Source organism: Amphiura filiformis, chromosome 12 (genome assembly GCF_039555335.1).
Source record: "Amphiura filiformis chromosome 12, Afil_fr2py, whole genome shotgun sequence".
Lineage (NCBI taxonomy): Eukaryota > Metazoa > Echinodermata > Ophiuroidea > Amphilepidida > Amphiuridae > Amphiura > Amphiura filiformis.
In genome coordinates, this window is record NC_092639.1 from 53,597,498 (window position 1) to 53,613,127 (window position 15,630).

The 15,630-nt window shown below is 35.2% G+C and overlaps 1 protein-coding gene across 1 annotated transcript; it reads right to left on the reverse strand.

The window, feature by feature from the left end:
- Positions 1-4,795: 4,795 nt before the first annotated feature.
- On the reverse strand, positions 4,796-15,353 carry LOC140166408 (uncharacterized). Its single transcript, XM_072189864.1, has 2 exons — positions 14,965-15,353; positions 4,796-9,546 (listed from the first exon to the last, which is right to left on the reverse strand). Exon 2 carries the CDS (start codon positions 9,401-9,403, stop codon positions 7,271-7,273), a length of 2,133 nt encoding a protein of 710 aa, XP_072045965.1. The 5' UTR covers positions 9,404-9,546; positions 14,965-15,353; the 3' UTR covers positions 4,796-7,270.
- Positions 15,354-15,630: the final 277 nt, after the last annotated feature.

Sequence of the window (15,630 nt, forward strand, 5' to 3'; positions counted from 1 at the left end):
ACAGGGTGTCCCATAACAAAATACTGAGTGATTAAAATTGAACGTAAGTCGAGAAATAGATATCAGAATCAAATATTTAAAATGTAGCCAATAGCCTATTTTATTGTGCATCACATACAAAAAATGTATTTGATTCGGTTGACTGGTTGCAAAGAGATTAACGATTACACAATGCGCGCATCAATGTAGTTCATTCCAAGTTTGATCGACAGGCGCTTTTTTCATACTCGCTCATCGCTTCCTAAAGTGTATGTATCTTCTTAAATTTAGTCCACATTATCTATTTTATAATCCGACGGTGTTATATGTTATTCATGCTTTCACTGAAGATGAATAACAGTTTTTCCGAGAAAATCTTGATTTCTGCAATTGGAAGCTTTCCAACTTTAATTCTTTTGCAAATATGTTATATTTTAACTTTCCAAAGAACATTTGAACCAATGACAGTTTTAAAAAGATTTAAACTTTGCATTACAGAAATATTCCAAAAACATTAATGCCTGTGAGAATTTTTTTAAGCCAGCTGGGATTCTTTATGCAATAATTCTTTATGCAACATTTATATCAACATTAACGAAAAAAGATTTTTACACGTACCGAGCATCATCTTTATACATGCAAGCTTTCATTTTCAATATCGCGCAGGTTTTCAAATTTGAACAAAACCTTTTTGCAAGAAACCGATTGTTTAAAAAGGACGAAAATTATTTCACCGAACAAAATATGAAGCCCGTTGACAGTTAACTACAAGTGCGCATTGTGTTGAATGATCTTTCTTTCAAACTTGGAATGAAGTGAATGGACGCATGCGTTATGTAATCGCTCATTTCTTCGCAATCAATCAACCGAATTCAGTAAAATTAGCGTGTAAGATGTAGAATAAGATGGGCTACATGCTGATTTTTAGATTTTTGGATTCTGATGTGTATTTCTCGACTTACGTCCAGCAAACACAAGTTGCCAGAAAAACGTATAAATGTCGGGTTATATAAAGGGTATATAAAGGGTATGAAACGTTTTCATAACATTCAAAAACATTTTTTGATAACTTACTGCAATCATTCTAACGTCGTTTTTTAAGTGTTGACAAAATATTTGGCAAAAAATGTTTGCAGAAAATATTTTTCAATAACATTTTGAAAACATTTGAAAAACATTATTGTAATGTGTTTTCATACAAAACGTTTTAAAACGTTTTCATGACCTTTATATAACCCGACATTTAATGTTATTAAAACGTTTTTACCAAAACCAAAATCCCAAAATATAACATGTTTTTAAACAACGTTTTAAATACGTTTTGTGTTTCGCTCGGTAATTATTTCTGGGATACCCTGTATATATATATATGAAAAAATATACAGTTTGTGCTGAACGGTTAGTAATTGTCCCGGGGTAATTGTATAGGTTTTCAAAATAGGTTGTTTTGACAAAACTTGGATTACACCATTTTTACGCAGCATGCTGTAACTTCTATTAGAAACGTCAAATTTCTAAAATCTACGAAAGTACTTCACCACCACAAAACAAAACAAAATAGACGATGAAAGTAATAACGTTTCCCACGTGACACTGACACAATTAAAATAAAGTCATGAATAATAAAGTTTTTATTCAACCATGTCTAACTTATGCATTAAAATATTGACATTTCATAACAATAAGATATCGTTGAACAAAACCTTTATTGTTCATGACTTTCTACTTTCACCTTAAAACAGAAGCCTCAGTGGCAGTTGAGATTGGATTAAGCATTGCTTTTTTCATGACTGACAGTAAAATTTTTCACTTCATTGTTGGGAGTAACCTTCTTTCTTCGTTCTTTATCTTCAAATCTGTTTCTCACTTCTCTTTCTATAATCATGATAATTATAAGCCAGCATACTTAATATAGGCGTTGGCAAATCTTTTTGTGCCTGGTCCTATTAGAAGCCACGTGTGTCTCCGCAAGGAGTGACCCTTCAAACAAACAAACAAACAAACAAACAAGCAAACAAAACAGGTTGTACTCATAATGCCTGGCAGATTATACATTATCACGTGCCACACTGAAAAAAGAAACATAATGCTTATAGCATATTTTTTTAAGAATCCATTTTATTATCTGTATTTTCGTACTTTTTTTGCATATAATCCATAACAATATTAATTACAATTAAGTTATTCCTTTTCGTGACTCTTTAATAACTTTAATAAGATTTATTAATATTGAGATATTGGTAACATTTTTTTTTTATTTTACAATTTTATTTAGGCAATTCTAAATTTGTCGTGTAATTAACAAAACAAGTCAGGATATCAAACATTTACCTATAGCTACCTATAGTTCAAGTTCAACCTATAAACATAATAAATTATGTTGATAGGTAAATATTTGCACAATTATTTTGCAATATATTTACTGCACATGTTTAAACTTGTAAACATTAACTTCTTCGAATGTCTGTGTCTGATTCAGAAGCATGTGTGTTTATCAAGTTTAAACGAGATAGTACATATCATTTTTTTTCAGAGAGATGACATGTAGACAGATTTTAACACTTTGTATATTATTGTAATTTGCTAATTTTTGTGATTGCTGAAAGCACGGCTTCTTTATTCACTCAGACACCAGTAAAATGTCACTCAGTCAAATGTGAAATATAGTAAATCAGAATTAATGGCAAATTTGTATCGGTCGATACACTATTAGCAAATAATTGGTATTTCATAAACAAAACAGGTGTCGACTAGCATCAATGGTCGATCGAAAGATCGTACGAATCGCTTTGCTAAAATCTGTTACCCAAAAATGTATCTACGAGTATATATTGCAAACTTATTGTGGAAATTCCAATTGAATGAACACAGCCTAACATAGCGTGACGTTTTTGCGTACACTGCGTGAAGTACGCCAGCGTGTACAGTACAACTGTGCGTGCATAACGCGGAAGTGAATCCAACCCGCAGACAAACAAGTATGCCAACGTGATTAGTAAGTATTATATCCATGGTCGTGCGTTCGCGTTGTAGTTTGAAATATGCGACATGATCGCGGTTGGATCGAGCACAGCTGTTGAAAGTACGGTGTTCATTCAATTGAAATTACTACTATAGCTATATAGCACAGAATCATGGAAAAGTGTTATCATCTAAGTCTTCTAAGAGGCCAGATACTTTGAATCAAACTGCTCTCAAATTATTAAGAAATGCTATTGAATTAACAAAGCAGAAACTCTTTCTTTTTGATGTTGTTTTTTTGTTTCATTGTTTTTTGGTTTGGTTTCTTGTTTTGTTTTTTGTTGTTTTTGTTCTTGTTTTTTTGTTGTTGTCTTTTTTTGTTTTTTCTTGTTTTCCTTTTTTCTCTTTTTTTACTTTGTAATGCAAAGTTTTCTTGACATAATACACATTCAGTATTCATTTAGATGACTTAAATGTATTTACAATGATTTCCATACCACAAGAGTAAAATTAGAATCAAATCAAGTCAACCTACTCCGCAATATCTAATTAAGGTATGTACACATTTTACATGCATTGTTACATTATGAAAATGCCAACACATTTCATATACTCACTCACTCGCTGATGAAAGATGGAGTACCATCTGAAAAAAAAAATGAAAGTTTTTTTGTGTGCAATAATTGAGCTCCCTGCCAGTGCACTACTCTTACCTCTTTGACTTTTTATGAATTTGATTTAAATTGTGTTTTTATAATTCCTTTTTCTTTTAAATATGTTGTTTGATGTAGTAATATATTACTTTGAAATTGTACATAGATATATATTTTTTTATGTTGTATTAATTAATGTGTAAATTTTGATGTTTATAAATTGTAAATTGTGTCGCAATTCAGTGTTTTAATACTGCTATGACATTTAATAAAATATACCTGAAATAATAAAAAAATTCCGAGGTAGGAATTAATTCCTTGTGTTTGGATCAAAAGTTTAAATCAAAATCACATTTCATATACGTATGGTCTTTATTCAATACGCAGTAAGATTTCTCCCTTCTCTCGAGATAGCATACATTAACATTTCAAATAAAATAAAATACTAGTACATTTGTGGATTTTAGTGCACGATGCCAACCCACAGGCCTCTGCACATTTTACATATTTTTGCTGACCACTGTGGCCCCAGACACACCTTATAAAACATTTGATGGCAGCGTGGAGTTTGCCACGTGCGTATTTATAAATACGTATTTATAAATAAAGTCGACGCATACTTGTTGTGTTATGATTTGTTGTGGAATTTGAACTTAAAGTGGTATTTCGTGATCCTAGCATCCTCTTTAAATGAGATTTTTAGTAGATATCCACGAGAAAAGCTTATTCCCAAATTTTCAGTTAATTTCGATTTCGCGTTTGAGAGTAATTCAAATTTGACTGTATTTTTACTAAACGAATTAATCTGCAAGAAATTTTTGAACACAAACATTATGTAGCCAGAGGTTTCCAGTGGCACGAAGATCTGAACCTTTTTTTTGAGAAAAGTGGGGGATGAGGCTGTGGATCACGAAATGCCCTTTTTACACATAATAGTTCAAGTTCAAGTTGGATCAGGAATATCCTACGACTGATATAATAGTATTACACAGAATTATAAATACTTCTACTTTTCAACTTTTCGTTAGTTCTGGTGGGTGAAGTTACGTTAGAGGAACATCTGACGAAAGCTCACGATGGCGTATACCCGTAGAAATATTAACACGTTATCAATACATTTTCACTCTTATCATATCACATTAGGCGACGAAAAAAAGAAACCCTGTTCTACAGGCGGACGGACCTTTCAAGTAGGGTCCGAAATTTGGGTCGGCAAATAGAACAGGGTTTTCTTTTTTCGTCGCCTTAGATTGATTAGTGCAGTGAGTAAGTGCAATAGCTGCCCTGTGAACATTTGACAAATTACTCACAGTATATTCCTCATCTACACATGGCAGCTACACATGGCAGCTATTGCACTTACCAACTTCTGGCACTGAGCAGTCGAGATACTCTACTATAGAGAACGGTCACCCAGCATAATTTCCACAAACTGTACAATAATGATACCTTTTTAATAAATAAAAGGAATCTAATTACCGTATTTGAGTCAAATTTCGATCGCCTATCCATATTTGTTTAATCCTTAATATTATTAATGAAATATCAATTAATATACTTGTTAATTGCGAAAATATATACAGATTAAATCTAGCAATTAATTCTGATCATTCATTGTCTCATTAATGTATCGAGGCAGCATCACGCTCCGATGTAAAGATCATACAAAATCTGGCTGCAGTTTTCCTAATTAGTACTACAAAATCAGATTTCATTGCACAGAGGGGTTGTGATCAGTGGCGTGCGCAAAGGCGTCACTTTCGTCATTCACGCAGGGGAAATAAACAATAACGGCGAGCGAAGCGAACAGACAATTGAGACCCGTAGCCCCCACTCACACACTTTCGAAAACCAGCTCACGTCACTGGTCACGAGTACTGAACAATTAAGGGGTCACAAGACTATACATTGACATTACAATATAAATTGGAAAGCGATCCCCCTATGGCAGCTTCTAGGGTCCCATGGAAAGATATTCATGTCGAGGGTTCAGAAACAGAAACTCACTTTGACCATCTCTCACAAAATGAGCATAAAGTTGGCTCCTTGGCTTTGGTCTTCAAAAATCAACACTTCCTCCACAATGCCTCCACAAATTGAATTTTGTCATGATCACTGATGATTAATGGACTGTATCTTCTCTAGTGCCCTGGCGACTTTATGCTCAGTTTGTGGGAGCATGTGGTTGTGATTGTGAGGCTTTCTTGCTCTCAACCCTCGATGCGTTGGACTAGTGTAAAGGCTCAGCTGAGAAATTGAGCGCTTACGGGAAAAATACAAGATTTCCTTGCTGCGAAGAATAACCCGAAATTCCATAACATTATACTTATCATGACAAATAGAATACCCACGTACTCTTCAACAGTATTTCTATGGGAAATGTTGTTATTATACATAAGAAGGTATACTCCAGAGTTCAGAGCATCCGTCATGGTTTTGCTATGTGTTATGCCTGGATGGCGTGGCTAACTAACTTTACATCTTTTAGACGTCAATCCAAAGGTCGCAACGAACATTTAAAATGAAGTTGGCAATGACTTTCTCACATGAAATATGCACTACTGAAATTTATCCAAAATTATATTTCAATGCCACAAGTTACAGACTTGATATTAAGTATGGAATTTTTTTCACGAAGTGCAAAGACTAATCTGAAAGGGTCTGCATAAACCGCACGGGTTGCATATTTATTTCGGTGTGTCGGGAGATGGTCTCAAATCATTGTTTGATGGAAAATAAGCTTTCCATGAGTTTACATTATGGTGTTCATAATGTAGTGAAATAGCCTAAAATGGCGACTGAATATAATGAGACTGAATTTGAGTTTTGTGGGGTAAAATTTCTGAATATTGTCATTATCATTTATTAAAGTTCGAGGATATTTACTGAACCTAAATTCCAATTTATTGATCAGAACTGAAATGCACTTTTTGAAAGTGGGAGGAGCTTTTGAAAAATGACTCTTAAACGTGGTACGTACTCAAAAAGTTTGAATCGCCCCCTGTGGCCAAGTGTTATAAACGTAAACTTGGCAATTGCCATTCGTCCGCTGCTCAAGGTCAAATATTATAAACTTACGGTACAAATAAACAGCGTGAGTTCATAGGACAACCAGGAATCCGCGCAGTTGTTTTTGTAGCGTAAGTTTATAACATTTGACCTTGAGCAGCGGACGAATGGCAATTGCCAAGTTTGGGAAATATCATCTAAATAACAAAACAAGTGTTGCATAAAGTCCGAAATTCTGCCTGCCCCCCACAAAGCTCAAATGCAGCCTCCTTATATCCGCAATTTTAGGCAAATGTACTACATTATTTGCACCATAATGTAAGTTAAGCACATTTTCTATCAAACAATTATTTTACACACACAATCTCCCGACACACGTCAATTAATATTTAGCCCGTACGGTTTATGCAAACTCCTTCCAGACTAGTCTTGACACTTCGTCCATGCTGAATGTCAGTTTGTATTATGTAAAACAGAAATTAAATCTTCAAAATAGAGTTAACTAAAACTTTTAATGTCATAGATGTATGATTCTTTACATCATGTGAACCCGAACTTTATCGTGGAGACTGTATATGAATTAGATTCGGTAATTTCCTATTATTATGCAAAATAAGCATAGTATTGCATTTATGTCCATCTAAATTTTGTAGTACTAAAATAACCATTCACAACTCGTCATGAACATCTATTTCTTCATCTTCTAACGGGTCACTGTACTTTTTCTTAGCATTGTTCAGTTTCTTTTCCTTTAACAAAGCCGTGCCAAGTAATCTAAACTCTTCGCTGCTCAATTGTGAAACATCACCATCTTGCCACTTAAGAATCCTCCTCATGTCTTCCATCGACATCTCATCTTCTGGGCGTGGTGGTCTTGATTTTAGTAGTTTATCTTTAATCATAGCCGTAAAAAACAAATCAAGTTCATCTTGTTCCATATCCATGATTTGGTCTTTCTTATTCAAAAGTTGATGCATTTCGTTTTCGCTCATATCTTCCCCTGTAAACGGATTTCTATCTTCCATTGCTCTTTGTTTCTTCAAAGCGCTAGCTAAAATAGGTAACTCATCATTGCCTAAGTTCATGATGTCGTCTTTCTTCGTCAGCATCAATACTTCCTCATTTGTAATTTGCTCGGACGCTTCATCTTTGACTTTTTTAGATGTAGGTTCTGGAACCTTTGCACCGCCATATTTGATATTTCTCTCTTTAACCAGAGCTATCATATACGAATCAAGTTCATGTTGTTCCATGTTGAGGATTTGGTCCTTTCTCTTCAATAAGTTAAACATCTCATCTTTGGTCATACCATCGCCTACGTTTGGATTCATATCCTCAAGATATTGCTGTTTCTTCAGGCCACGAGCCAACATACCTAGATCATCATTGGATAAATTCATGACATCATCTTTCTTCAATAGCGTCAGTAACTCCTCTCCAGAGATAGGCTCCTTGGCTTGCTCATCCAGTCTTGCTCTCTTTCTAGGCGATTCATCTTGTATTTCCTCTTTGCTTTGATCGTTTTTCTTTGCGTCTTGTATCTTCTTCTGTTTGGTGACCGCCTTAGACATTACTTTTAATTCCTCCTGTGACATGGATCGCATCTCATCTTTCCTTGCAAGTATCGCTTTTTCTTCATCGGTGAGTACCAGTTCAGGTTTTTTCCTTTCTTCATTGAGCCTGTTACGTGCCGCGATATTCTTTTGTTTACCCATTGCCTTATGTAATAGTTTTATTTCCTCCGCAGTAAAATCAGCCAACTCAGACTTTCTTTGCAAAATTGACTTTTCTTCTGACGTCAACATGTACAACTCCTTTTCCCTTTCTGCTTCTCTTTTCTTTTCTGACTCTCTCCGTTCTTTTTCTTCAGCTTCCCTCTTCCTATTTTCTATATCTTCCTTCCATTTTTTATTTTTCTCTTCTTTCTCTTGTTCTGCTTCTTTTTCCTTTTTTTTCTTTTCTTCCACTTCTTTCCTCTTTTCATTTTCCTTGACTACTTTCTCCTTTTTCAACGCTTGTGCGAGCATGAATAAATCTATCTCTGACATACCATCAAGTTCGTTCCTTCGTTGCAAAAGGCTTTTTTCTTCATCTGTGAGAGTAACTTCATTTGTATCGGATTTAGCTGGTTCTCTAGTAGTAGTTTCCTTTTCCTTTGCAGGCTTTTTCTTTTCTACTTTTTCCTTTTCAGCCTTTTCCTTTTCTTCTTTCCTTCTGTTTTCCTCCACCAGTGCATCAGCTAGCATCTTCAACTCCTCCTGTGACAATTCATCAATTCTATCCCTCCATGATAAGATTTCTTGCAGATCTTCGTCTTCTTTATCTTTCTTTGCTTCTTCCCTTTTTTTCTTATCTTCCGGATCTCCTGGTTGAATTGCGACAGCTACCTCGTTAGAAGTAAAGTAACCCTTTTCGCCAACTTGCACAATACACATATAATTGTCCGCATCAGTCACTTCCGCTTCCTTGATGGTTAAAGTAAACATTACGATTCCATCATCTTCGGTTTTTTCCCTGACAAATCTCACTGCCTCAGGTTTATGTCCGATTTCTGGAACACCCACGTTACCCTTGATCCAATGGACATTATCGGGCGTTACACTTTTTGAACCATTTTTTGGTTTGGCCGCGCACTGTAGCATTACATCATCGCCTTCACGTGGTGACTCCGGTGAGAGTAGGGATAGGTGAATCGCAGGTTTGATGCTATCTAATGGTAAGACGGCTTCAGGAGGTTTCTCAAATCCGTATATTAAGAGGAAACCTTCCAGAAAAATTGTCCATAAAAGTATGTTTGACATTGTGATCAACTGAATGATAAAATTGGCAAAATTGTTACTTCGTCCGGTGTTGCTGCTTCTGCTGTAGCTACCTTTGCTATTGTGTCTAACTGCTGATGTTGTGGATGCTATTGCAAGAGTACTGGTAAGAATCGGATGATTTCCTGTATGAAAAAATAATAACAAGAAATGATGATAATTAACATACCACAATGATAGACTGTTAATTGCAAGATGTACGGGTGCATCTGGAACATGTTCTTCGTAGACGTTCTAGATAATTATGCATTTTCTTATGAATATTGTTTTCTAGTGCATTTGATTGAATTCGGTCATCAAGACATTTATGGACAGATCAAGACATATACGAAGAGATCAAAACATTTATGGACAGATCAAGATATTTATGGACAGATCAAGACATTTTTGGATAAATCAAGACATTTATGGACATTCATCAATCAATCAATCAGTTACATTCACGTTATAGTGCCAAATTCATTTTAAAATGTTCAACGGCGCTCATTAGCTCGAAAACTACTGCTGATAAGCATTCTGAAATAGGTGGCTCTTCGGGAGCTTCTTAAACAGCTCAAAAGTATTTTTTATTTGACCTGGTAGATTATTCCACAATCTGGGAGCATAGGCAGCAAAAGTTAGGTCACCAAAAGAAACACACTGAGTCTTAGGCTTAACAAGAGAGGTGCAATCTTAGCATGATGATCTAAGCTGCCTTTGAGTAACTCGAATTTGCAGAATATCAATGATGTTGCTTGTTCGTGAAGTGCTTTATATACAAGTGAGAGAATTCGCGTTGTTTGATTGAAAGCCAGTGGAGTTCATTTATGAGTTCTAAAGTGATGGAGTCAAACTTGCTTTCCTGAAAATCAGCCTTGCTGATGTGCGCTGGACATTTTGAAGTTTGTTCTGCAGTTTCTTGCTTATTCTCACCAACAGACTACCGTATTGCAATAGTCATTTATGGACAGATCAAGACAATATGGACAGATCAAGACATTTATGGACAGATCAAGACATTATGGATAGATCAAGACATTTCAGAACAGATCGAGATATTTATGGACAGATCAAGACATTATGGACAGATCAAGACATTTATGGACAGATCAAGACATTTATGGACAGATCAAGACATTTACGGACAGATCAAGGTATTTATGGACAGATCAAGACATTATGGACAGATCAAGACATTTACGGACAGATCAAGACATTATGGACAGATCAAGACATTTATGGACAGATCAAGACATTTCAGAACAGATCAAGACATTTATGGACAGATCAAGACATTATGGACAGATCAAGACATTATGGACAGATCAAGACATTTATGGACAGATCAAGACATTATGGACAGATCAAGACATTTCAGAACAGATCAAGACATTTATGGACAGATCAAGACATTTATGGACAGATCAAGACATTTCAGAACAGATCAAGACATTTATGGACAGATCAAGACATTATGGACAGATCAAGACATTTACGGACAGATCAAGACATGGACAGATCAAGACATTTCAGAACAGATCAAGACATTTATGGACAGATCAAGACATTATGGACAGATCAAGACATTTACGGACAGATCAAGACATTTATGGACAGATCAAGACATTTATGGACAGATCAAGACATTTATGGACAGATCAAGACATTTATGGACAGATCGAGACATTTATGGACAGATCAAGACTTTCATGGATATATCACGACGTTTATGGGCAGATCAAGTCAGATCAGGGATGGTCAGATCGACACCCAATGAAAAAAAAAGAGATGGCCCTGGTTTTGAGGATGACTTTATTATCGGGCACTGAACCATTTGGTAAACCAAGCAGAAGAATACTGGGACTCGGAGTACTATGTACTTGCGCAGCAAGGTTTTTTTCAGAGGAGGGGGGAAAGGTGACTTTCAGGGGAATTTAATGAAAATGGTCAAAAATAGTCAAAAGGGCCTACAATTCTAAAATGGGGGGGAAGGGGACAAAATGTTTGACAGATGAAGTAGGTGCTCCCCCTGGCTACGCCACCATGAGTCCCATGTAGCCAGAGTGGTGACGTTCTTTCAGTTTAGCCATTAATTATGCGTATTATTTAACTTGACGAAGAGAATAAGTTTTACAGATAGATAAATATCATAAATCAAAGAGAATTTCTTGATTATCTACCGTGGCATTCCTGTAAGGGGTGTATAATACAGTGCACTCTAATGACGTCTGCTCAATGTTGTGAGAAGCCTGTTTTTGTGACTAGTAGGCTTCCTGGCTACTATTATAGAGTAAAATAACCTGAGCGTGCAATGATCTTTTATAATTATTTCTGCCACAACAAAATAACCGAGTGAAAAAAGAAAAAAAAAGTACTATGTGAATTCAAGCATTAAGCGTCAATGCCATGGTTACCAACCAACAAAATATATTGAAGGATTTAAATAGACGCTGCAAAGTGTAAAACCCAGTGGGTAAAGGTATTGTAATTTTGTTTGGTATTTATAGGTGCAGCAATCCGCAACAATCCAAGTTATTCAAGGTATGGCCATTTGGGAATTTGGAAGGTTCGAGAAGACCACTCAAAATACTAGATAAAAAGACCAATTCGCGTCTGAAATTCTGACAACTATACAGAAAATACCGTACTGCGCAGGTCGGCAACCAATCACGGCGCGCCTATGCCCTGACGTCAGACGCGATTTAGTTTTTTATCTGTCTTTCATAATAAGCACAAGCTTTCCGTGTGATTTCTTCTGGCCAATTAAAAGGCCTTTGACATTTACGATTTTTAAAACCACAAAGCTTAATCAGAGAGGCCATTGCAGTACCACTCAAGAAGCCTCAAACTGATGAAAAACCCTGCAGTGACGAGTATGCGTAGGCTATATAATTGGGTTAAAAAGTCACAAAACGGCCTGGAAATAAACGAAATCGCGGATATTGTGGACTTTAAAAAAGCCTCGAGTGCATAAAGACAAAAACCTAAAAAGCGGTGACAATGAGTAATGCATATCGGGAAAAAACATTCTTAATTATAGGGGCCTATGGAAAAGGTCAAATACATATTTAACGTAATTTAACTTGGCCTCGGAATCATAATGCCAACCAATCCGCAAAATATTATTTCCGGCATTATTTGTATACTTTCTTAACATGCGTAAGGTCGTTTTAGTGTTGATAACGCATTGGCCCATAAATATGATTAGGTATTGTGACTATAACATTTTATTTCCATGTGAAATTTCCATTACAATGACAAAACATTGACAATGAAAAATAAAACTAACCATTAAAGATACGGCCTGTATAGGCAGAAGAAATATTCAAACTTCATTAATTTTAACAGGTATGAAGTATCATTGCCTGCTATAAAAGTAATCTTGACAGCTAGGCAACGTATTACGTTTTACGCTGGAATGAAGTGTTTTAAAAAGCTTCTCTTACTTTGTTACGCCAAAAGGATTCAACTCCCTCTTGTTTGAAAACTTTGAATGATATGATGGCCTTTAGGTGAACAGTAAGAATAACACTTACAAATATCCTATTGTTTTAATCCTAAACATTAATTGCATACCCGTTGACATTATTGAGACTCTCAATGAGAGTGACGTGCTAGGCAAGTTGTCTTACAGGTTCATACCCCACCCCTTGGACAGTATTTATTGTGGGACATTAGAGCACATCAGACATACCGAATTGCATTCTGAATACGAAGAATGTCTTTCTGATATCAAATAATTTTGATTTTTGAAATTCGCAATGTAATACATTTTATGGCAAATGATTAAAATTGATATTTTTAATATTTAACAGTACTCGAAGTAAACTTTATAAATCTGGTGATTTATATTTAAATTGTATGTAGGTGGCATGAAAAGCCGACGATCAATTGAATTTTTTTCCCAAAACACCAAAAAATAATTAGGTCCTTTTGGGGAAAAAATCCATATCTTCAATATGAAAGGTCAACATTTTCAATTGATCGCCAGCTACATACACTTTAAGAATATATCATTAGATTTAAAATCATCAAAATTTACTTCGAGGACTGTTATATATCACAGTCCTCAAAATGAAGTAACAATATCTGAAGTTCAACTTTAAGTCAAGTGTCTTGTCTACTTGTATCAACCACGTTATGCCACGATCAATTGAATTTTTTTTCCCAAAACACCAAAAAATAATTAGGTCCTTTTGGGGAAAAAATCCATATCTTCAATATGAAAGGTCAAAATTTTCAATTGATCGCCAGCTACATACACTTTAAGAATATATCATTAGATTTAAAATCATCAAAATTTACTTCGAGGACTGTTATATATCAAAAATGTGAAAAATATCAAAATTTAATAATTTGTCATAACATTTGTATTATATCGTGAATTTCAAAAAATTAAAATTATTTGATTCGACGGTATTTTTTGTGGGACATGAGAGCACATCAGATGTGCTCTCATGTCATACCGCTCAAAAACGCTCATTGCAGATCCCTTAAACACACAAGGACAAAATTACCATAAACTATCTGACTACATGACTTTGTACTCATAATACTTGGCAAAAGAAATGATGACAATTCTTGGTCATTGTATCAATTTTGTGTATAAAATTATTATAATACCAAATATTAATCGTATCGCAACAAATTACTGTTAATAAATTAGCACTCTGTAACTTTTGATAATGAATTAGCAACGCTTTCAGGCTTATTATACCAAAGATGCATGAACTATTAGTAACTATTACTACCATGAATACCTGTCCATCCGTTGCAAAATGGTACGAGTATAATGGCATATTGGCGCCTGTGCTTATACCATTATATTATTCTTAGTTCTTACCCATTATTTTCTAAATGCACACTATCAATTTCAGATACATCAGGGTTAATTTTACCACCAAACATGATCAACAATAAGAAACATTGGATGGCTGACCAAAAATGAGGCAAAGTTCGTGCAAAATTTGGCTACGCTATAAAAAACTTAAGACGAAAGACACGGAAGTTACAAGGATACAAGGTACAGAAACTATGACTGGACAAGACACTCAGGTACTGAGACAGACATTGTAATTGTGGTTGTAATGGTAATAAAGCTAAGGATAGCTAGTTCAACCCTCTCAGATCGAACTACCCCTCTCTCTTATGAAAGTGCAACAGTCTTTAAAAAAAAACCGGCTTGCTCTTATATTGCATTACTTCAGGGTTGCATGATACCCACGTTTGTTTCCGACCACACCCCCTTTTTATGTAACACATTCTGCTGTGATTTCTGCAACAACGAGCATTACTGGCATTGTGCTCATGCGTGAAGATGGCTCATAGATCAATGTGAGAATCTGGACATTTTTAAATGGTTACAAAAAAATATAGAAATATTTTTGCTAACAGAACGTATTATGTACACATACGACATGATACAGAATCCAGAAGTAGCAGAATTTGGCACAAAATACTTACGGTCATGCAAGTTTAAGTAATAAACTATTCGAATAGAGGCATAATAATTTTTTTCTAATTCAATGTATCTTACAACTATTCAACAACGATCTAAAGCTTACCTTAAAATGTTGATGTATTCTCTTCAACTCCAGCCAATGATCTATATAATTGAGATTGTGAAGATAAATAACTATCTACTGTAGATACTCCAAAGCTTGATAATTGTCCGATATGGTTAACTCAAGTTCAGTCCTTTCAACGAATCACGATGTTCATGCAACTATTAAAGCAAATGCCATGTAAGGTACACAACTGACAATGTGGATAACTTCGTCGAAAGTATCACGTACAATGTACAAAAGGTCCAAAAGACTTCTTCGGTGTTAATCAATGTCTATCTTCAAAATTACGTTCATGCAACAAAATGAAGTAACAATATCTGAAGTTCAACTTTAAGTCAAGTGTCTTGTCTACTTGTATCAACCACGTTATGCCACGTCATATTTTTCTAGAATCTATGGGTGCGTGTTTTTCAGTCTTCTAAGCATACCATTTATTTTTCTATCTACACTTTGCATGTATAGATTATAATCAAGGATGCACAAATACAATGGTGGGTGGTTTGCCCTTAACCACAAACTTTTACCTGGTAGGTCAACCACGTGGATTTACTTCTTTTTTTCTTCTATTGTTTTTCACAAATCAGTGACTTGCGTCTCCTTAGTCGTGTAATGCCATGAATACACTGCTGCATTGTCACCGAATTCAAATGAGTAACTTGTCGC

Excerpts from the sequence above, each read along its gene's own strand:
- LOC140166408 (XM_072189864.1), bottom strand. The coding sequence starts at position 9,403 with ATGTCAAACATACTTTTATGGACAATTTTTCTGGAAGGTTTCCTCTTA.